This window comes from Toxotes jaculatrix, chromosome 11, assembly GCF_017976425.1.
Source record: "Toxotes jaculatrix isolate fToxJac2 chromosome 11, fToxJac2.pri, whole genome shotgun sequence".
NCBI lineage: Eukaryota > Metazoa > Chordata > Actinopteri > Toxotidae > Toxotes > Toxotes jaculatrix.
The window spans coordinates 15681888-15705443 of NC_054404.1; the positions used below are offsets into that span (position 1 = coordinate 15681888).

At 41.3% G+C, this 23556-nt stretch overlaps 1 protein-coding gene across 3 annotated transcripts; it reads left to right on the forward strand.

The window, feature by feature from the left end:
* The first annotated feature begins 350 nt into the window (after positions 1-350).
* golga4 (golgin A4) lies at positions 351-22684 on the forward strand. 3 transcript variants are annotated; one of them, XM_041050611.1, is made up of 25 exons: positions 351-563; positions 1655-1732; positions 3392-3493; positions 6382-6450; positions 6580-6906; positions 7055-7102; positions 7217-7273; positions 7374-7472; positions 7745-7895; positions 7971-8161; positions 9463-9546; positions 9770-9917; positions 10009-10187; positions 10474-10572; positions 10680-10835; positions 11089-14882; positions 15047-15168; positions 15595-15725; positions 16717-16803; positions 18459-18479; positions 18656-18724; positions 19075-19150; positions 20706-20803; positions 21775-21861; positions 22008-22684. In XM_041050611.1, the coding sequence occupies exons 1-25, from the start codon at positions 486-488 to the stop codon at positions 22020-22022; spliced, it is 6366 nt and encodes a 2121-aa protein (XP_040906545.1). In that variant the 5' UTR covers positions 351-485; the 3' UTR covers positions 22023-22684. The 3 variants fall into 3 exon arrangements, with proteins under 3 accessions (XP_040906545.1, XP_040906546.1, XP_040906547.1); XM_041050612.1 differs by having other exon boundaries at positions 7974-8161; XM_041050613.1 differs by lacking the exon at positions 3392-3493.
* Positions 22685-23556: the final 872 nt, after the last annotated feature.

Sequence of the window (23556 nt, forward strand, 5' to 3'; positions counted from 1 at the left end):
TTAAGCCTAAATAACACTAAAACGGCTGTGGTACAAAAAAATCCACACCCCCCACAGTGTTCACGGAGGTGGAAACTATCAATAGAGATAAAAAATAAAAAATGTACCAGGCTGTAAATATGTTTTTTTCGGCTGTAAAGTTGGCTATTTTAACATGAGAGTCTGTGGAGAACTCTTCACTGCTGGAGCCAACCCCCCGCGGCAGCCGAGGAACTGCAGCTTTTTGAACGCGGAAGTGATCCTCACTGCTGAAACCTACAACTCCCCCCTTGATTTAGTCCGGACTGGCCCTTTAACTCTGACGTATCAGCTTTCCTCCACGTTGGCCGCACATGCGCAGAGAGCGCGGTCACCTGCTGGGGATCAGGAGCGAACAAGGAAGTCTGGCACTGAGGACTGGATGTTAGGCTGAACTGAAACAAAATACATCTCCGTCGGGTAGTAGTCATCTGCTCGTCAGTTTCTAGCTACGTCGGCGTGACAAGATGTTTAAAAAACTGAAGCAGAAGATAAACGAGGAGCAGTCACCGCAGAGGAATGCGCAGTCACCACAGCAGGCCCAGGTTGGTTGTTGTCTTGCTGGAAGCTAACCAGGCTAAGCTAACATCTGTTTACACTGCTCAGGCAGCTAGCCGAGGAAGAGAGCTGTCGTTCAGCTGAGTTCGAAAATGACTGTTCAGTACCATTTAATTGACATAACTTAATAGGCTGTCAAGTTTTCTGAACTTGACTTGTCAGTTAGTCTTTGTGCTTTCTTGTAAAGGTTAGCACCATGCTAAGTCAGCAGCTGCCTAACTTAGCTGTCAGCAGCTAGTAAGGTGCGTTCAAGAGAACTTGTAACTGGTAGATCTCGTTGTCCCAGCCTGGTAGAAAAGAAAACAGTCAGCCTACCGTGAACTTTGCTGTATCCAAAACACTTAAGAACACTTACCATACTTGCCTTAGACAGTATGGGCGTGTCTGTTTTATGTTGCTGGTGTGGGCTGCATGTCAGCTGGCAGCTGTAATTGACACATACAAATCCTGTCAGGGTCAAACGTCTGCCACCGTTCTGTGCAAATGGAAAGGGCCAGAGAAACTATTTAGCAGCGACGTGAAAGTCAAAGTAAATAATCTCTGGAAACACTCCAGCTCCTTCATGTTGGGCTTAATGGTAGTTTGCAGTGTACAACTGCTTTATACAGTGTTTTGCTTATGTTGTCATAATCTTTTAATTGTTGTCCTGCATTTTGAACACAGATAATTTGGACTGTTTAGAGCTCCTTTTGTTATTGTTTCTTTACATGTAAAAAGCCCTTCTTCCATAGCACATGACATATCTACTACTTTTTATTAGTGGTTTGAGTTGCTCGTTGTGCGACTTTACCACTTTAAAGTTTGTTTGTGTTTTCAGTTCTTGATACCCGTTTTTTGCTGTGCAACCAACATGTTAAGTTGCTTGGGTACAAAAATGAAGATTAACAAACAGTGTGCTACAATGACAAGAAAAATTAGTTTAAGCAAAGAGCAGTATTAATGTGGTCTAGGACTTGAATTCTCAAAGTCTGCTAGAATAAGAAAGAAAAGCATAGTTATGATTCAGTGTAATCTAGAGAGACAAATTCAGCATATTTGATATAAATATAGATATATGCTGTTTTATTTGTTTTAACAGGTGGGCTCTAGCGACCGGCGCAGCAGCCAAACCCCTCCACTTCATCACGATGGCTCACCCTCTCCCAGCGACAGAGAGGTGAGCATGGCGTCAACCTGTGTTAATATATGTTTAATGTTTTTGAGTTCAAACTGCTGCTTGCAGAGATGTCATGTCCTCTCCCCAGCTTCTGTTATAATTTTCAACACAGAGTAAAAGAATCTGTCACGTGTTATGCTTAATGTTCTTTCAATGACAAACCAGTGTCTTTTGATTGCTGTGCCAAATGAAAGTATATCAGTTGCCAAGGAGTGCTTTCAGTTTTCAAATCGTGTAGGCTATTGATAGTTTTCACTACTCATACTATTCTACTCTCTGTCCCCTACTGATGACAGTTTGTTAATATAATGAAAAACATGCATATTAATGCCTACACTTATTCCCCAAGCATATTTACTGAATCGTGGCTGTTCCATTACTTCAGGCGACAGATGTCTCACCACAGGGTCCTCATAATTTCAAGAGAACACATGTGCTGGAATAACCTTGTTATAATTGATGTTGTAGATCAATCAGCACTGTGATCTCATTATATTCAGGTATGGTGTCTCAACTTTTCCATTAATTTAACTGCATGTATTTTCATATGGGACAATGAAGTCAAAAATGAGATCAAATTCAGGGGCTTTGATGTTCTTCTTCAAGAGCATTTGGCCACAATTACAGTTACATAATCTTTTGTTAAAAAGCGTTTTAGCATAGATGAAGTATCAGTGCTTGAAATCAAAATATCATATTGAGACGGCTCCTTTAATGACATAAGTTATATTTCACAGTTGTGCTGAAACTGCTCTCCCAAAAGAGATTCTCATTTCGAGGCATTGGGAAGGACATTTTAATGGTGGCGAGCAGACCATATTTCAGCATGTGTATGAATAATTGATGTATCCTTCACTCAGTGTTTTTCTTTCTCGACTGAGTTGTTGCAGTCTTTTCCCCCAGTGAATGTGGACAAGTCTGTGCAAGAGTTCTTTGATTTATTAGACCGAAGTAGATCGACAGTGGGGTAGTGACCATGACTGCATGATGGATGATGCAACGTATGGTTAATACATATATTTTAGAGCTTCTGTATGGAAGTTTACGGTCTTGGCTTTTTGATCTCGAGATCAAAAAATGGGCTTAATTACTCATTCATAGTTTTTTACATTGCAACACTACAGACCACTGGAATAGTGACTGTTCTCCTATTTAGTCAGGTGTCTGTACTCTGCAGTCTCCTTTCTCCTTCAGAAGTACAGATGTGTAGTTGTAACTTGGGCTCATGTGGCCTCAACTTAGAAGCTTCTTCTCATTGCAGTATCTTCACTTCGCTTCACAAATCTTTTATTAACACTTTGACACCCTCTGAAAGTGTTTCAATGTTCATTTAAGGCAGATTTAGCCTATTTTTGATACATCCTAATTTACAACTACATGCAGAGATGTCAAACTGTTATTCATGACATTAAAGTTGATTGAGTGTTTCACTTTCCCGCTTTTCTTATTTTTCTTCCCATTTCATATAGTCTCTCCCCCTCTTTCTCTCTCTCTGCTCTCTCAGTCTTTTTCTCCATCCATCTCAGTCTCTCTTGCCTCCTCTGGATTAGACACTCCCCTCAGCGCTATTTCACTCTCATGGTGTTGTTTTTCTCATTGCTCTCTGTGTTCCTCTCCTTTCCCCACCTTTTTGTCCCGTCACTGCACTGACGGGGTCAGATGCTGGCTGGGATGATAGCAGAGCCCGCTTTTCTCTCTGAGTATACTATCTTTGCTCTGGACCATTCAAAACGACCCAAAACGGCCCAGGTAGCCAGTGTGGTGAGTTTGTCCTCACTTCCTGCCTCTTCCTCCTCCTCTTCCTCCTCCTCCTCTTGCCCCGTTCCTTCCTCCCGTCTCTGCGCCTCTGGGGAATCGGTAGCGGACTGTGGCCCAAGTAGGGACAGCTTGTTCCCTGCTCTCTGTCTCCTATTTCCTTTGGATTTAGCAACAAGAAGGCATCTCATATCTAGGCTAACCCTGAATCTAATGGGGTTTACGCTGTGGGATAGAAGCTTGTGTGCTTTCTGCCGTATGTTGGTTTATTGCCCTACCTTTCAGTTACTGTGATCTGTCTCAGAATTGAATTTTGCCTCCCTGTCTTTAGGTATCCTTAGTTGCTTGCCTTATAGACCCTCAACACCTTGTTATGTTGCCCGACGGCCTTCGTCCCTTCTCCCCACAAGTCTGTTTATTTGGTTGATGTTTTCATTTTATAAGTATTAAAATGCTTGTAACTCTTCCAAGTAAACAAACAGACCAGCGTGCCTTTATAGATGCTCTTATGGAGCTTAAAAACTGGATGATGTTTGTGTATATGGGGAGGCAGCAAGAAGACTAGAGGAAAATAACATTTGACGCAATCCAATATTTATCATCTCTGATGCAAACAACACGAAGGGAAATCAAACATTTTTTTTTTTATCCCAATAATTAATTAATGCACACATTCACTTTTCTAACGTTTTGTATGTCTGTTTCATGTCTAAGGTAAATTTCATTTATCATGCAATATATAATGTTTTGAAAATGAACCATTTGCAGTTCCTGTAATGTGCATCTATTTTAAAATTATAATTTTAATTGATAATTGAGGTTGTTTATCCCAACCTCTCCATGTTGGACAGTTTATGTTATAGTTGTCCATTGATGTGGGTGTTTCCTGTTAGGAAAATGTGTACCCTGTCATTTACTTTCAGTGTTTACTAATGCCAGTAATCACATACTGGTAAACTGGGTCAGTGTTTGAGTCTTGAACTGTTCCCTTGTAACTCTCTAATACATCTAGCCTAAATATAATTGAAAAAGCTCCACTACGTGTAAGAAGTTAGCCTAAAACCCTTTCAGTATATAGACTGTAGAGGTCAGTGGAATATTGCATTACAGTTTGGAGCATTGAAGTGTGTTGCTGCTACAGGTTGTGATTAATCACAAATATCTTAAATCCATCACAATGTCTTTGTCATGTTCCACCTACATCTTATCAAAATGTTATCAACACATCCTTTATAATGTTTTTTGATGGATCCCATGATAGTAATCATATCAAACCATTTAATTACATTTGTTGATTGTTTTTTTTTTTTTTTTTTTACATTTTGTTTTGGATGTACATCCTTGTCTGTTGTGTTTGTCATTTGACCCAAAACTTCATTCAAGGAATCTTTTGTTCTCTCCAAATTATGTGCGGCTGGTACTTAATCAAGATAGTGATAGTAGTTAGTTACCAGTCACAGGATTTTGAATTCAGAACCGCCCTGGATTTGATTTGTCCCTGTGAATACTTGGATGAGAAATGTTTGAGCGTGCAGTACATAAATAGAAGCACTCAATTCTTGGTTTACCTTGGGCCTCCCTCAACTAGAGCCCTGTGAGTCGTTGTTCAACCTTTAACAGTGACAGGCATCTAAGTGAGATAACACACTGGGTAAAGTAGTGAGAAGGTTCCATGAAATAAATGCTTGGGTGAGTGTAAGTGCAGTATGCTATGGAGATTTTTTAAATTTAAGCCTTAAAAGCTCCTATGGAGTTTTCTTGTAAATAAACAGTTGTCATTCAGTGTTACTCAGCAAAACACCTGTGTATCCTTGACATCAAGCGAAAGTGCTGTTGCATTTCCTTCATCATAAAACAGTTGCAAAGCTGATTTTTCTTGTGAGTGTGAGACCTGCAGACGTGCATGTGCGTCCTTGTGTGAATGTAAGAGAACAAACAAAACAGAAACCATTCCTCAAAAAACTCCACTTTAATTTCTGTTCATCGACAGAAACCTGTGAGAGTAAAGTAAGAGCATCAAGTGACTGTGGCACAATGACTTTGCTTTGAATGAAGATTTTTCTTCAAATCTCCTTTCACAACAATATTTAGCCTTCCATACATTAACACTTAACAGTGATACCCATATCTGTGTCGTCTCCAACACACACACATACACACATGCACGCACACACATATTTACACATTTATAGGATCAAACAGCTGCCTCCTATATCCAGTAAAATGCCATTCATTTACTTATTTGGTTTTGAACCTCAATGCTCCCTGGAAAGTACCTAGAAAACATTTCAAGCTGTGCTTCATTATTTATTTGAAGAGCCACTGTTTAAACCCAGAGCCAACAGTGTCTGCTGATCCGTTGAGAAAATTTCCACAAGAAACAGGAAATAAATGTTGAATGTTTTGCACAGTAATCCAGAGGAAGGAGTAGCTCGGAGCTGGACAGGGGAGGAGAAAATTTGCTTACTCTGATCTTGCTTCTAACAAGTCAACTAAACCAACTAAGTCGCTAAATGTTCACTTACTTCAGTTATGTCTTTGTGCTCTTGTAATACAGCTGCACACGGCACTGCCACGCACCTTTAATTCAAATACTGGCTCTCCGACTTGACTTTAACTGTCTGTTTGTTCTGTCCTCATGGCTGTTCTGTAGTAGTTTTAACCCTTTTTTTGTTTAATGTACAGTAGAGATGCCTTCTTTTTATGTATATAACCCCTCTGTTTTTTCCAAGTTGCATGAGGGTACCCATTGCCCCTGCATTGCTCCCAGCAATACTAATATTGCTCCCTCCAGAGTAATCAGGGAGAGCCACGCTGGGTGTGGATGACTAACTGGCCCAGGACAAGTTCACTGGCACATCCTTCCTTTCTCTCATAACGTCTTTTATCTGCAGGGTGCCTCTAAAGGACCAGCCAGGTCGCCCAGTGGTAGCATCAATGGCGAAGGGATTGCTTCTCCTCATGTAGGTTTATCATCCAGTTTTTTTCTTCCCTCATTTTTCAATGTCAGATTAGTGTTATAACGTTTTTGCTCATTCTTTGATTAGTTTAATCAATTTTTTTTCCATGCAATGTCTCGAACATGTTAACAGAAAGAAGAGCCGCAGTCATTCGCCCAGAAACTGCAGCTAAAAGTTCCATCAGTGGAGTCGCTGATCCGCAGCGGGGCCAGTCGGGCAGAGAACCTGTTTCGCTCTCCCTCTAAAGAGAACCTGGTCCGAAGCTCATCACGTGACTCCCTGACGCCTCTGGGAGAAAACGAGTCCACGGGCGCCCCCTCGTATGATCCCCCCTCAGATATTGAGAGCGAGGCTGAGGAGCCACCAGGAAGTGTGGAGTCCCTTTCCAAAGAGCAGCTGTTGCACCGATTGCTTCGAGTGGAGAGGAGTCTGGGAAAGTACAGAGGGAAGTATTCGGAGGTGAGTTACACAGCTCCTAAAAAGATAAAAAAGTTTCGTGTATTAACCTGTTAAGTCCATAGCACATAGCCATACAAGCACCTAACTATTGCTGCTTTGATCTACTTTCTTTTACATACCTCCACTTTTTTTTTTTTTTATCATGCAGCTGGTTATTGCGTACCGAACAGTACAACGAGATAAAGAAAAAACACAGGTAATTTTATTTTTTAATGTTGTTTTTCCCAGGACTCCTCTCACCTGTCATTTTCAGAGCAAGTGTAGTATCCCAAAGTGCTCAGATGTTAATTTCTGCTCTCCTTTCCCTCAGGCCATCCTCAGTCAGAGTCAAGACAAAGCTCTCCGCAGGATAGGGGAGCTGCGGGAGGTATGGCTATACGTAATGAATGTTGCGGTCTCTCTAGGTCAGTATCTGTCTGTCTTTATGGTTCAAATTTTCTTGAGTGAACATATTGAATGATCCCTAGGAGCTTCAAATGGACCAGCAGGCCAAGAAACACCTACAGGATGAGTTTGATGCTGCGCTGGAGGAGAAAGACCAGATGATCACTGTCCTCCAAACACAGGTAAGTGCTCCGGTATGTGAATGATAGACTGCAGGTATAGGTTTTAGGGTTTACAAGTTAGCTAAGTAAGCTAGCATGAAGCCAACTCAGGGATGCTCCAATAGTGATAGTGTCCAATCTGTAGTCATGGGTTTGTACACCCTACTCGAATCCTTTGGATAAACATGGATGTTAATCAAAATTTAAATTTAATAAATGGTAAATCTGAATTTGTCTGAGCTGTCAGAGAGGTTTATTTCTGTCATTACTGTGGTTTTTGTTTTTCCTGTCAGGTTGCTCTGTTGAAGAAACGAGCCAAGGGTGTCTCTGATGGTGCTCTGCCACCTGAAGGTGAAGTCCCTCAGTCTGCAGATACTGAAGACTCTACTTCTGCTGCACAAAGTCCTTCTAAGGAGCAAGGAGGGGAGCCTGAGGTCACGGAGGGTAAGCATGCTTTTTATATATCTTAAATAAGGAGCAAACTCTATTTTTAACAAGTGTCATTTATTTTCTGGCCAGTAGAGGGCAACAGTGATCCGACCAAGCTTATGGAGGCTCTGCAAAAACGAGTGAAGAGGCAGGAAAACCTTCTGCAGAAGTGCAAAGAAGTAATGCGCACGCACAAGGAGCGGAGCGCCCAGCTGGGCAGTGAGAATGAAACTCTGCAGGAGCAGCTGCAGGAGAGACTGCAGGAGCTGGAGAAGATGAAGGTAGCCATTGATACTGGAGTGTTAACCACACTCATACTGTAATATTAGAGCATTTTCACTCAAATTGATCCATAAATTTTAAGATAATATCTGCTCACACATATTATCATTTTGTCTAATAAGGTAGTTTCAAAAACACAAAGAAGCAAGACATTTCAAAGCAATTTCTTGGCTGCAGCCTCTAGAACTAGAAATTGATGTAGCGGTAAACTGTAATTACGAAGAGTTTTGATTAAAGTGGAGCTGTGCTGAGGAGCTGCGGATGACTGAGCAGCGTGTTTAGGGTAATTCATGTTGTGCTGCAAAATGTCTGCCAGAGTCTTTATGGTCCACTGATAATGTGACTCCATTATCTCAGTGACACAGTGGATTACTGTGGTTCTCAGTGTCCGCACATCCAAATTCTCTGGCTGCACTCCAGGGCGAGGGTTCATGTCATGTCAGCATGACATGGCTGAACCATTGTTTTCATTGATTTCAAAACATTTTGCTTCAGTGGTATGATCGGCTTGTTCAGCTTGCCCATAGCCACTCTGATGTTTTGCGGCATGTGATAACAAAATGTTTGTTGTTACAAAGACACTGTGATAACAGACAGCTTGTCTGTGGCTGTATGTTGATTGACTTGCTTTCATTTAATGCCATATATATTTATATTTTTTTTTAATGTTCAATCTGCACTCTGTTTGGGAGTAGGGCCTTTCCTGTGTCAGGAAAAGCAGAGGTCAACAGGCATTCAGCCTTCTTAGGCAGCATGAAGGCATCCTGGAACTGCTGGGCTGTGCTCATCCCCTGCCTCAGACACACATCCCATAAAGCAGACCATCTGTCTATGATTCCAGACCTTGGGCTCAAGGATTTTCAGATTCATCACTTACAGTCGAGTCTGTTTTTTTTTTGTGTATTCACATTAAAATAATATATTTCTCATATTAGTTTTATGAAGGTTTGAACATCAGCTGATAATCAGACACCTGCGTAGACACATAGACCAAACAACTGAAAAACACAGCCAGCCCAGCATTTCCTGTTTAGTAACCACTTGTTAAACTGTAGTGGCACAGAGACATAGCAACTACATGCCACTGGGCTGTAATTTGGGTCAGCTTGTTGGTTTAGAAGGGCTTGAGTACACTCTGACTGGTTATTTGGCTTGTGGGTGAGGCATCCTGGGTGGTGTAGAAAACATCTCATTTTGAAGTTATCTGGCCAATGTCTGAAAATCAGAAATGAAAGTGGGATATTTATCCGTTGGAATTATGTGACAGTCTGTAATTCTGTCAAATGTTTTATGTTTAAAGGAATTGCATACAACAGAAAAGACTAAGTTGATCACTCAGCTGCGGGACGCCAAGAACCTTATTGAACAGCTGGAGCAGGACAAGGTGAGTGAGAAGGTTTTTAGGCTTTAGCCACGTCTTGAATGAACGTACTGCAGATTCAGTTGTATTAGAAAACATGTTTTTTTTTTTTCAGACAGACACCTTGAAGCCCCAAATTATTTCTTTTAAACTTTTACCCTGGCTCTGCAGAATTGCTTAGATTGCATATATGATTGTATAGGTTGATTTTCTTGTATTGCTTTTATGCCTGGTTGGTGGATTTCAGGGAATGGTCATTGCTGAGACAAAGCGCCAGATGCATGAGACCCTGGAAATGAAAGAAGAGGAGATTGCTCAGCTACGCTCCAGGCTCCAGCAGGCTACTGCCCAGAAAGAAGAATTACAAGAACAGAAAGAAAAGGCAGAGAAATCAGGTGAGTGGAATACACTTCTGTTCGTGTTCAGGAAAAAACATCTTTTCTGCATATGTCAATGATATGTTGTTTTTTTTTTTCTCCCCTAAAGCATTTGAAGAACTTGAAAGGGCGCTGGGTGTAGCTCAGAGGGCGGAGGAGGCCCGAAAGCAGCTGCAGGTTCAGCTGGAGGAGCAAGTGAAAGAAGTCGAAAGGGCCAGTGAGGAGGAGAGGAAGAGTCTGCAGCAGGAACTGACACGAGTCAAACAGGAGGTGGTCACTATCATGAAGGTCAGGGAGTGACTTCTGCAGAATATTACAGTATATTAACATTTCTGGCACTACCCTGTTAGTTGGCCACTGTAGTTGTTTCCTTGAACATGAATAAAATATTTTAATTATTTCTTGACTGATGTGGCAGGCAAGGCAGATTTATCCTATTTGATTTTTATTTACTTGTGATGTACTTTATTGATATTTAAATTAAGTATGTTATGTTGTAAAATGTGTTTAAGAACACAGAAAAGCACTACAAAAATCTGATTATCTTTATATTTATTATTATGCATTTTATTAGAAATCATCGGAGGATACGGTGGCTGATTTAGAAAAACTCCACAGTGAAGCTCTGGCTGCTAAAGAAGCTGAGATAAGTGCCAGAATCAACAAAGCTGTGGTAGGTGCCCAGTGTTTTCATTAATTTCATTTCGCAACATAAACAAGTAAATCAGATGAAAAAACAGTCACTTGAAAATCTAAATTTGACATGGTTGTGCTGCTTAGGAGCAATGCAAAGAGGAGTTTGCACAGTTAGACAAGGAACGAGAACAGCAGGCCTCCCTGGCTCTGGAGGACGCGGAGTTGCAGAAGACAGCACTGAGGACGGAAGCTGACAACAAGGTTAAAGAGATACACCTGGAGCTGGAAACTGCAAGGACTGTGAGTTTTTTTCCTTTCTTTTTTTATGTTAGTTGTTTTTTTTTAAATAGAAAGTCCACCCACGCACACATCCCTCCATGGCCTTGAAGCTTGGAATATTTGGTGATAACTGTACTGTTTCTATACAGATCCACTGTTAAAAATAGCTTAACCAGCAACCATTTGTTTTTTAACTTTCTCCGAATTCTGTGAAATTATTAACTGTAGTGACTTTATCAAATAATATGACAACAACCTACATATGTGCTTGCAGAGAATATTGGAGCTGGAGAGCTCTCTGGAGAAGATCTCACAAGACGGATCAAGTCTGTCCCATGAACTTTCCAGTCAGCTGGATGAGCTGAAGGATAAACACAAAGCGCAAATCTCTGCATTAGAGGAAAAGCACCAGGAGCAGCTGGAAAAGCACAAGGGCACCCTTACCCAGGAGCAGAATGCAGCATTTGAGGAGCTCAAGGAAAAACACAAAGCTGAAGTGGAGAGTCTTCTAAAGGACAAAGAGCTGCAGTTCCAAGCACATGTTGAGGACATGAACCAGAAGACATTAGAGAAACTGGATGGAAAGCAGGCAGAGCTAGAGGCTCTTTCCTCTGAACTCTCTGAGGCTTTGACGAGTAAACAGCTTTTGGAGGAGAAATTGGTGGCTGCTGAAAATGCTCAAAAGGAGCACGAGAAGATGTTTCAGGATCAGGTGGCTAAGCACAACGTAGAGCTCGCGAAGATCAAACAGGAACACGAGCAGTCACTTGGAGGCATAGAGAAAACTCTGAAGCAGGAACTAAATGCGTTGAAAATTGTTCTGAGGGAAAAGGAAAAGGAAATTGAAGAACATATCCGTAGAGAAAAAACACTACAAGAGGAATCACATTCGACTCTACAAGAACTAAATGTCAAGATTAAGGAACTAGAGGAGCTGCAGCAGAATTTATCACAATCCCAGTTGGAAAATGGGAGCCTAAAGGAGTCCAGTGCTCAGTTAAGTAAGATCTCGGGGGATCTTGATCAATGTAAGGCGGATTTGGCAGATTTAGAGCGTCAGTTGGAAGCTGAAAAGAATGATTGTCAGCAAAAAGAGAAGTCGCTCCAAGAGCTAGAGCAACAGTTACAGCAGACCAAAAAGGAGCTCTCAGAGCAGGAGAAGTCATTTACTGCAGAACTGAACACTAAGCAGGAAGAACAAACACGCCTCAAGAAACAGCTGGACGATGAAAAAGCTGCCCAAGAGAAGAAGATGAAAAACACTATAACTGAGCTGGAAACTAAGCTGAAAACGCAGGAAACAAAAATGGAAAAGTTCAAGCAGAAGGCCAAAGATATGCAGGAGAATTTTAAGAAAAAGCTGCAGCAGAACGAAGAGACCATGAAGAAAGAGCTTGCAAAGAAGGAGGCAGAGCTTCAACAGAAAGAGCAACAAGTTCAAGAGAAGATTCTTGAGATGGCCCAAAAAAGCTCCCAAGGCCTCAGCAGTGCAATGTCAGAGCTGCAGGCCAACCATAAGGAAGAGGTGGAGAAGCTACATGACACCCATAAACACGAGACTGAGGAGCTGGAGCGTCGTTGGCAGGAGAAGCTAGGACAGCAGGAAGAGGAAATAATGGAGAAACACTCACTCATATTGCAGGAGAAGACACAGGAACTGGAGGAGTTATCTCTGCAACTTGGCAGGAGCAGAGAGGAGAAGGACCAAGTAATGTGTGAAATAAAGGATTTAAAGGAGGACCTAGCAATTCGAGAAACCACTGTGCAGAAGCTGCAGGAAGAGCTTAACGAGGCAGCGGTGAAGCTGGAGGGTTTGTCTCTGGGTGAAGCACTGCTGAAAGAACAAATGGAATCAGTGGAGAGGAACCTTAACCAGGCGATGAATGAGAAAAATGCCCTCCAGGACAAACTGATCACGACAGAGGAAGAGAGCAGGGAGAAGCTAAAGACTTTGTCCGATCAGCTGGAGGAAACGGAGAGGCAGCTTAAAGCACTGGAAGGCTCCAGATGTAAGGAAAGCGAGGACTTGCAGAGTAGATTTGAGGAAACTGCCAATCAGCTACAAGCCAAGGAAGCAGAGTTCCAGCAGCAATTAATTATGATCAGCAACCAAATGGAGCATTACTGCAAGGAGGTTCAGTCTAAATTGGAGTGTGGATCTAATGAGCTCAGTCACAGAGTTGAATGTAGGGTGAAAGACCTGAAAGATAGACTGCTCTGTAGTCAGAAGAAGGTTGGGCATCTCAAAAACATCATCCTTTCTAAAGCAGAGAGAATTTGCACTTTAGAGGAGACTCTCCACCAGCAGACGGAGGAGAATAAGAATCTATGCATTTCATTAGAACAGGTGACTGCTCAGGTAAATGCTCATTCGGAGCATATCAAAGCCTTAACACACGAGAAGGAGAATGGTTCTCAGTCTATCAGTGAAAAGGTTCAGAAAATTGAGGAGCTGAGCGAAGCAAACAGAATCATATCAGAGAGCATGAAAGCAAACGAGACGCATATCAGCGACTTGGAAGGTGTGATCAGTGACTTGAAGAATCAGCTAGCAAGTAGCATAAAAGAGAAGGAGGAAGCCATAAATCAGCTGAACCAGCAGTATGAAGAGCAGAGACAGCAGGCTGCCGTTCAAATGAAGGAGACCATTGAGAGATTAGAGCAGGAGAGAAAGACTGCATTAGAGCAGGCAGATGCACTCAGGAACAGTCTATCTGAGTATGAGAGCAAGGCAGAGACAAAGTTCGCCCAGAAAGACAACACTATTACGTCTCTGCAGACCAGCCTCGAAGAGCTGCAGCGTGAAATCTCTGAGAAGAATGAAGCTCTGCAAAGGCTGACGGCGAGTATTGACAATCAGTCCATCAGCAAGTCTGAGATGGACCAGGCGTTGAGTGAGAAAGAGCAGAAAGTCAGCGGGCTGACCTCGGAGCTGGAGAGTTGCGTGAGCCGACTCGGTGAGATTCAGGAGCAGTTAGCCTTAAAGACTCAAGAGTGCGAGCAACTCGCAGCTGACCTCAAACAGCAGCACAGCATCAGGGAGAGTGAAAAAAGAGAGCTGGTAGAGCAGCTGCAGCAGACCCAGATGCAGTGCGTTCAGAATGGTAACTCAGAGCAGGAGATGGTAGGAAAACTACACTCCCTCGAGGAAGACAACCAAAAGTGTAAACGTGCGCTTGAAAGTCAAAGGGAGGAATTTGAGAGGATGAAAGATGAGATTATCAAGAGCAAGGACGAGAGTCTGAAGGCGACCGAAGAGAGGTTGTCAGCGGAGAGCACTCGGAAAGTATCAGAGCTGAAGAAGAAAGCTGAGCAGAAAATCAGTCAGATTAAAAAACAGCTGACCTCTCAGCTTGAGGAAAAAGAGCAGACGATCAAGGATCTTCAGACTAGCTTGGAGGAAATCAAGAGCAGTGAAACATCCAGGAAACAGCACATGGAAACGCTAGAGGAGAGAACAAAAACACTTGAGCAAGCTCTTGTCCATCTTAAAGAGGAGCAGGAGACACAGCTCGAGCAGATTCTGAGTAATGAGAGGCTTGAGAAAGAAAAGTCTTTAGAAGAACTGAAAAACACGTATGAAGAGAAGCTGGCCTTACTTACAGCACAACAAGGGGAGCTCAAGGAAACGGAATCGGTGCTACACGAAATCGAGGCAAAGCTAAGAGAAGCAGAAGAGCAGAATGGAAACCTTGTTGCAGAGATAGGCCGTCTGAAAGAAGAAATACGTGAGAAGGAAGCCCAGCTTGATCAGCACCAAGTATCCATTAAGCAGGTCCAAAATCTGTCAGAGCTCGAGGTTGAGACAAAGGTGGAGTGTAGTACCGTGCAGCAAAACAAGAGCGTGATGGAAAACGAGATGGAAAACCACACGCCGCTGCAAGAAGTGGACGGCGATTCTCCGGAGTCGCTAAAGATGAAACTGAGTCAGGTGATGCACGAGAAAGAGAAAATTCACAAGGACTTCGTGAGGTTACAGAAAGACATCCGATTACTGAGGAAGGAGCATGTGCAGGACCTAGACTACATGAAGAAGGAGCTGTTAGAGGAGAATGAGAAAAGGCTGAAGTAAGTTTATGATGTCAAGTTAATAATAATAATTTGTAATAAAACATTAAAATAAAAACTAACCCACATTTGCAGACAATAATCTTCTTGTCTGTGAATATTTAAACATGCTTGTGGTGTCCATTTCTAATTTAATAAATTTACCTTCTGTCTGTCTGTAACAGAGTGGAGTTGGAAGATGTGGAAATGAAGCACAATTCTGCCATCAAGCAGTTAATGAGGGAGTTCAACACGCAAATGGCCTTGAAAGAGAGGGAACTTGATGCATCAGTGAAGGAAGCCATTGGTGAGGCAGAAGAAAGTGATTCTCAAATCATCAGATTAAAGTGACAGGATTTACGGCTGTGTCGTAAAGCATGGGAAATGAGCGATCACAATAATTGTCTTTTGTTGTGGCCAAGTCATTTTAGTACATCACAGTCTAAGCCTCCAAATAACAACCTCAAAGTGGAAAATCAAAGTAAATTTAATTGACTTTCTTGTACAACAGTAGGGTGGAATAAGTACATGGAAACATTATGCATTGTTTTATCTTGACACTGGGTGGAACAAAATTTAGGCACCATTGCACTTGGAAACAGTGCGTGTGAATTGCCATGTTTCCTTGTTTCCTCCATGGTTAAATGATACCACATTCCAGATGGGATGTGAGTGAGCGGTTTGGAATATGAATATGAATAACTCTGGCTTCCTTCCCTTTCCTCACACACAGCGAAGGCCCAGAGTGTCGAGGCGGAGCTCATCAGTAGCCATCGTGAAGAAAGCAGTCAGCTGAGGAAGGTGATTTCCCAGAAGGAGGATGATTTGCACAGAACTGTTCAGAAATACGAAGAGGTTTTACAGGTACGGTTAATAAAGAAGATTTAAAAAAAAAAAAAAAAAAGATCAAGCTTAAGAACAGTTTTCCGAAAATAAAACTCTGTTTTATAGGTTTACTTTGGAAAGGAGATGAACTCCACCCACCATTTGGAAGCTATCACTTCACTGGTTGGCAGCTACCCTCCTTTAGTCTAAAGCAGTGGTTCCCAACATGTTTTGTCAGACATACACTACAGACCCATCAGATGAACCTATGTACCCCTTTGTAGACACCACCAGAAAAGCTCCAGATGTTTATCTGAAACTAAGTGAGATATTATTAAATTATTAATGATACAAAAGTGCATTTAATGGACAATGTTACAATTAATCTTCTCAAACAATTAAACGGCTGTCGTTTGCATTTATATCACCTAGAGCGACAAAAAGCGCATGTCAGCCATTTAACCATTTATTTTGAACTACTTCAGTCATTTGTCTGTTACTTTTAGCATCTGTTTCAACTTGTAATTTGTTAGCTATCTCAATCTTTTATCCATTACCAACTGACATTACTTTTACACTACAATTGTTTATCTTTTTTAGCAAACTGTTTCAACTCCTCTGCTCGCTTGCTAACTAGACTCATGCTCACAGCGTTATTCAGGTGTTACAGCTAACATAATATGTGGATATATATTTTTTTCATCAAATCCTAAATTTTACTGCTCCACAATCTTTCCACACATCCTCTGGCAACTCCCTCTCTGGGGGAATCACTGGTCTTAAAAAAAAAACAAAACTTAATCATCCATGAGTGCTGGCTGAATGAAATATATTTGGTGCCCAGTCAAATGATTCTTTAAGAACAGTCAGCGGCTGGTATTAAATTGTCTCCTTTACTGCCTCCAAACATAATTAAGGGTGGGAGGTCTGAAATAAAGCAATGACTTGACCAACATTGTTAAGCTGTGATGCTGAGATGAAACATAGGAAATGACTCAGCCATTGCTGTTATAATATTTTTTTTTTTCAGAGTCGAGAAAAGGAGATGGGAGACAGAGTGTGGCAAGTTCAGAAGGAACTGGAGGAGTTGCAGGCAAACAGCCACGGGACATCTGAGGTACAAACCACACTGACCTACTGTACACATTCACCAGGTCATCAGACATCTGTGATCAGTGTTTCAACTGGTTGATTTTTTTTGGGGACATTTTACCGTTTTACTCAGATCTAGAAAGTCATACCTGCAGGTATTAAAGTCCATTATATACGAGACTGGAGGTTTAGAAGAAATTTATATCGCGATTCTGTTGAAGTCATAAGTCACTTCACAGCCGCTGCATGAAATAACAATGGCTGTATGAAATCACTTTTTTTTTTTTAGCTCTCCTCTGGAAAAGGCTGCTGTCTGATGGAAGCATTACTAGTTTTGAATGGCAGCCTAATCCAGAGGTATTTTTATGTCAGTACCACGAGGCCCCTTTCACTTACCTTAGCATTTGAAAGTTCATTTCCAGGCTAACAGACTTAGCAATTATCAGCGATCTTTTGTTTCGTAATTGAAGGATTTCGTCTTAGAGCTTGGGGACAATTTGCTTACATACTTCGCTCTGATCAGTGTCTCGCTCCAGTCGTGTGGCCGCTCTCCAAAGCGCACCGGATGCTGTGAAGCTCGTTTGATTCACTCAGGAATGTTCTCCTCGGAAAACAGAGATGGTGAGGCAGCAGCCAGCCTCAATCCCTGTTCTCAATTATAGTCGTACGAGGTGATTCTAGGCCTTAGATTTATACTACGCCAACGTTCACATGCAAGCATGTGCGTGCTGGAAAGAGGCCATATAGGACAAAAGTGCTCCTGAGAGATGTTCTACCCAGGTGCTGAGGTGCCATGAGACCCCTGCGCTGATTCCTCTACCTTTATACTCATGTCCAGATGCACACAAACACAAAGAATTACGCTGCTCTCTGTGCTGCATTTTTCCCTGGTGAGGTAATAACTTTATGAGTGGATTGTATGGGTTTATGCTCAGAGAGGCCTTTCCTTTCTACGGGCCTCACAAACCATTCTTCATTCAGACAGTGGGTCAGTGTGTCTCTCCATTGAGACAAAGTTCAAGTCCAGTTTAGTCTGTCTGTAAGTCAGGTAATATTCCAAAAAAAAATTTATTGTCAAAAAATCCCATAAAAAGACTAAAACCAACAGTGAGGTGGTCGATCTCTCAATACTTTCTGATTCTTCCACCTGCACGTGGCTCCCAAACGGGTCACTAATATATAGTTTCATGTTTTTAAAAATAAAACTGCTGAGCATTGTGGCTTTTTAGAAAACATTACTCAAACAGGACTAAGTTGCCTATTTGTTGGGAACTATTTTCAGGGGTGGATTAATCCACATTTGGTGCTCTAACAAGAGTTGTGTGTGTGGACGTGATCCAAAATAAACTACAGCGCCCATGTTCATGGTCATGAAGGAGCACGTCACCCAGGGCTCAGTGGCACAGAGGAATAAGCTCTATCAGGGTTTTGATACACCAACAATACTTAGGATCAGCTTACTGTTGCCCTTGGTCCTTTCATGTTATATGTTGAATAAAAGAAAAATATAGACTGTGCATTTGTCCTTTAAAGATGAACTGGTTTATTAAACTGTTATTTTACAATAACTGGCTAAATGCACAGTACATGTTACTGTTTTTACTGTTACCAAACATGTATCTTATTCATTCTGTTCTAACACACACTATCTCCCCTTTTTCCTTATTAATTCTGGCCCAGATGACTGCAGAAGAACTACAGGTATGTTTGCTGGTTCCAGCATCACCTGTTTCACTGTTTCTAGTATCCATATCATTTAAGTCCATTACCCCTGTAAAACAGTTGTTTGATTAAGAAAACATGCACAGTTGATGAGCACATACACATACATTCTTGTTCCACCATCCGGTTCTGACATGTTCTGTCCTCTACCTCAGGCTCAGCTTGCTGAGAAGACAACTTTGCTGAGCGAGGCTCGACTGAAGGAGCAGGAGTTCGTTGAGAGAGTGAGTGTCGGGCCCCGTGTGTTTTCTGTGCGGGGACAAGTGAACAGCAAATCCCATGCAGTGTATTCCCAGGATTCTGTGGCCTCCAGCAAGAGCAGCTACTGCTCTCCCGCTGCATCAACTTAATTACACAGCACATCTGTTTACATTTGGTTTAACCCTATAAACAATCAGAGCAACGCCTCCCACAGTTTTTCTCACACACATCCCCAAAGGATGACCAACAAAATGCTTATGTCCCATGCAATAATTAAGCTAATATATAGAATTAACCCACTGGGGTCAGAGAGAGGTTTTTTTTTTTTTTTTAATCATTAATCTGTGCCTGCTTGTGTGTTTCTCCACGGTAGATTCACTCGCTTGAGGACAAGATTAAATGTTTCCACCGAAACACTGTTGTAACTCATCTTGGGAGCACGTTCAAAGGTAACGTTAACACCATGAATCACTTAGTTCTGCTTTTTGAGCCAATTTTCTCTGAGATAAGCACAACAAAGATGCCATACATAGTGCCTGAACTCAGTGCAGTATCATGGGAAGATGTAACAAAAACTATTTACACCCACAGTAAAAGATTAGTTGCCTAACTTTTTTATTTTAATAGGGATTTTTGACACATGACTTAATTATGTATTGTTTTAATATATGAATTATATAGTTATTGTCCCAAGAGCCTCGCTGCTCTGTAAGATCTCAGAGTTGGTGTTTTCTGTCTGCACCCACATCACTTTATGGATCAGAGAAGGGACAAGAGATGCAGATCCTGAGCAGCGAGTGTGTGGTCTGGTTTAACTATTCTTTTGAGGACATTTTGGCCAACTAAGTGTGATTGTAGCCTTACTGGTTAAGATTAGAGCTGCAGTTATAATTAAGGTTTGGTTAAGGTTAGAGTAAGGGTTAGGGTTAGACATATAACCCCTGTGGTTAAGGTTAGGGTTAGCCTCTTGGTGCTGTATCCGCGAGTATATCATAAACCGAGCGTGGTGGGTGCGCGTGTGCGAGGCAGTATTTAGAAAGACAGGGTGAATTCTCCTCTCCTCTTAGACCTTCCCTGCTGGTGCAATAAAGAGTATCTGCTGTCAGAGGGGGGGCGGTGAAGAAGCCATCCCTGGATTTAATGGGTTTTGCAGATCGTGGTCTTAATGTTTCCCACACAAGACCCTGCAGCACACTGACTTCTCAAATCCTCCATATCCAGTGCACGTACCCTATCCAACCTAATACTGACTCCATCCTGTATTTCCTTTGGACTGCAGTAACTTATTAGTGTCTTCCGCTCATTCTGTTGAGCCTATTTAACCCTCCCAGAGCTGTGGTTTCAGGTAGAGGGCTGTCGATAACTGGTCTCAGCTCTGTGTTTTGGTGGTGTGGTAGACTCAGCCGGGGTATCATGGGGTCATGAGGACAAAGGCTAAGAGATTTATTGGTGACTTCACGGCAGAGATCAAAGACTTGTTTGTACTTCTCTATCACGTCTGTCTTTGCACATACAGGGACATTTGGTGTCGTCTGAATGATTATTCCAGATAAGCAGAGAGCGAGTGGGTGTTGTTCCATATGCTGGGGATATTTCAGCTGTAGAAGCAGAAGCCTAAGTGTTACCAGCCCCGTCGAAAGTTGTAGCGCAGATTTTCCCCATTCATAGTTTTTAGAGGGATAATGGTGTGTTATAGCTTTGGGCGAAGAATTAAAACATTCATTCTTAGACTCTTGTGGTATTAAAGTGCTCATGCTGAGCTTCACCATTCGTTCCTGTTCCTGTAGTTGGTGCTTAATTTGAACCCATACCTGTGCAGACATAGCTTCTGTATTTGGTTGCTAACACAAACATGACGCTCTGGGCTGTCACAGTTCAAGCCAGAGTACTAATCTGACTATTTAAAGCAGTTACATTCTTCATGAAATATTATTTGAAGTAAGCTTTCAGTGAAGTAAGCTTTATAGTGATAATTAGATGTCTGTTTTTTTCTTGTTTTTACAGATCCTGGATTTAACAGCACTGATGCACTCTCAGAACCCACTGAGATGGAGTACCTGAGGAAGGTGTTGTTTGAATACATGATGGGACGGGAAACAAAAGTATGCTTTTATACTTTTTTTTTACATTTCTCTACACACGCACACAAAAAACCAACAGTTGATTGTTTGGTTGTTTCAGTTTTCTACTTCTTAAGGTCTTCTAATATTTCTGAGCTTCAGACATCGGCAGCCAAAACTCATCGAAATGATAACTGATCATATCGGAGATTCAGTCCATCCCTTTTTTTTTTTTTTTTTTTTTTTTTGGCGGGCAACCTTAGACCATTTAGGAAGCCATATAAAATCCATGTTGTGTCCAGTCTTCTTGGGAAGCAAAATTAACAGTGAGTTCCCTAATTAACAGTGCTATTGACATGGTCCTAAAGTCAGCGGGATTTTCCCAGCACCTCAGTGAACAGTTAGTCTTTATGGCAGCATGGCAGGACCTCCTCAGTGTGGAGGATGTCCCCCAGGCTGCCTGCTAGCACATGCATCTTACATGACGCAGATTTGCCATTTAAAGACATGCTGGCCTTGTTTAGTGTTAGTTGAGCAGTTAGGTTTCCTACACAGCAGCCCTGTTTCTGATTATCCCCTGTGTTTATGAGGAAATGCATGCACCCTGGCAGATAGGCCTGGAGTTGATTATGCAGATAATGTTCTCTCTCTCTCTCTCTCTCTCTCTCTCTCTCTCTCTCTCTCTCTCTCTCTCTCTCTCTCTCTCTCTCTCTCCCTCTCTCTCTCTCTCTCTCTCTTTGGTCTTGTTGGGCTTTAATTGTCTCAGAACAAGTTTACTATGATTGGATCATGGTGTCAAAGGGTAAAGGGTTAGTGGATCTGGTATTTGTAAGAGGGATGTTGAAATGATAAATGAAGATGAAGAACCGTTTGACTCTGAACACGAAAATCAAAAAAATTCTTTGCTGGTGATGAAGTTCAAAGTTTTTTTTTTTTTTTTTTTTTTAATGCCGCTTGTTACTTTTTTTTTCATTTATTTATTTCTGCATTTTTGTTTGGCTCCTCATCTGCAGACAATGGCCAAAGTGATTACCTCCATGCTCAAGTTTCCTCCAGACCAAGCGCAAAAGGTTTTGGACAAAGAAGACTCAAAAACAGTTGTAAGCATCTGTTTACCTGCTGAGGATACTTTGATGAGCTCAATCACTGAAGTCACCTCACCCTTGCAGTTAAAAACATATGGTTACAGTTCCTTGTTGATAAATACATGATTAATTGAATTAATGCCATATCTGTCCCTGCACAGCCTTGGTTACGATGAGTGTCTGAATGATTCGGGTGCTTTGGGACGAAAACCTGCTGCTGCTGCTGCTGCTGAAGGGGAAGACTGCCATGGATTTGATCGAACCCTTCCTTCTGCATTTCTTGTCATTTTGTGTGTGTGTGTGTGTGTGTGTGTGTATTAGCACACACTGGGGCATAAGTTTGTGGCATGTGTATGTGTGAATATATGTAAAGGTATGAGGGAATATGCCAGAAACACAAACCTTCCATAAATCCAGTTTTAGTTTGAAATTCAGTTTGTTAATTTATACGTTTTAGATGAAGATAAATGGTTTTCTTTTTATTTTAGAGTGTGTTCATACGGATTGGCTTGTGCAATAAATGATATCATTATCATGTATTGATCCTGACGGTCAGCTGATTTACAGGTTTCTGTGTTTGTGCTGTTGTCTGAATCACTTCCTCTGTAAAACTGTAAACGACCCTTTAACTGTGCACTTGCACCACATTAAGATACTGTCCCTCTGGACCTTGTTTATTTGACAGTGCTTTTCTATGCTTTGTATTTTGTCACTGACACTGACATAGAAACCCCAAAACACAAAACTGTAAATTGTACTATGATAATTAAAACTGTACTATAGGACACTATAAGACTTGCTATACATTTTCAGACTAACAAATTAAATCTTATTTACAGAATGCGTTTTGTCACTCCTTTATCCTTGTTATCTTACAGTATCTTAAATGTTGAATCCCTTATCACTTATCTGATTACCTGTTTTTAGACTGTAGCCTGTTTAAGAGACGATAAAGTGTGATAGCATCCTGTTGACACCGAGACATGTAGAGTGCAGATGTCACAACAAAAACATGGGTTTTAAAGAGGCGAGGGTAAGTCACTAGCAACATGTAACCTTTGTTTGACCTTTATTTCTTTCCTTCACAACAAAAATGCCATTTTCAAAGAGCACACATTCCTATATAACCACTGACGCCATCATTTATTGAGAATCAGAAAAAAAAACTAACAGAATTGAATTAGGGTACAAATGCAGACATGTTTTATAATTAAATGAAACAATAATATTCTGTTTTGAAGTTTTAATCTTGAGTCTGATGAGAGTTTTTTTTTTACCTAAAAAACAAAAATCAAAGAACAAGTAAAGAATGATTAAAATTACATCTAGTATCTAGTATTTTCTAATATCAAAACGTATTAATTTGTGATGATAATTATGTAAGTTTCATAACCTCAAAACCTGTTGTTATGTAAAAAAAAACAAGCTTAGTCTTAACTTCTGGTTTCAGCTGATTGTGAATAGACATTTCCACATTCAGCAGATGAATTTAAACACAGCCTGATAATGTCAAATATTGTGCACACACTGTGCATCGTTTGGCACAATGAAGGTCAAATATCCAGGTGAAGTGACAGTAAGCAAAACACATAATGATAATACAGTAAGATGATTTGTCCCCAAATACCATATCATAGCTCTCTTATTATAAAAACTACACTCAAAAAACTGTGCTGACTTTGGAATTGAAAACCCTGAAGTATCTCTGGG

Coding starts and splice junctions, on each gene's coding strand:
- golga4 (XM_041050611.1), top strand. CDS start 486: ATGTTTAAAAAACTGAAGCAGAAGATAAACGAGGAGCAGTCACCGCAG. Junction 10,188..10,473: donor AGGTGGTCACTATCATGAAG/GTCAGGGAGTGA, acceptor GCATTTTATTAG/AAATCATCGGAGGATACGGT. Junction 14,883..15,046: donor GAGAATGAGAAAAGGCTGAA/GTAAGTTTATGA, acceptor TGTCTGTAACAG/AGTGGAGTTGGAAGATGTGG.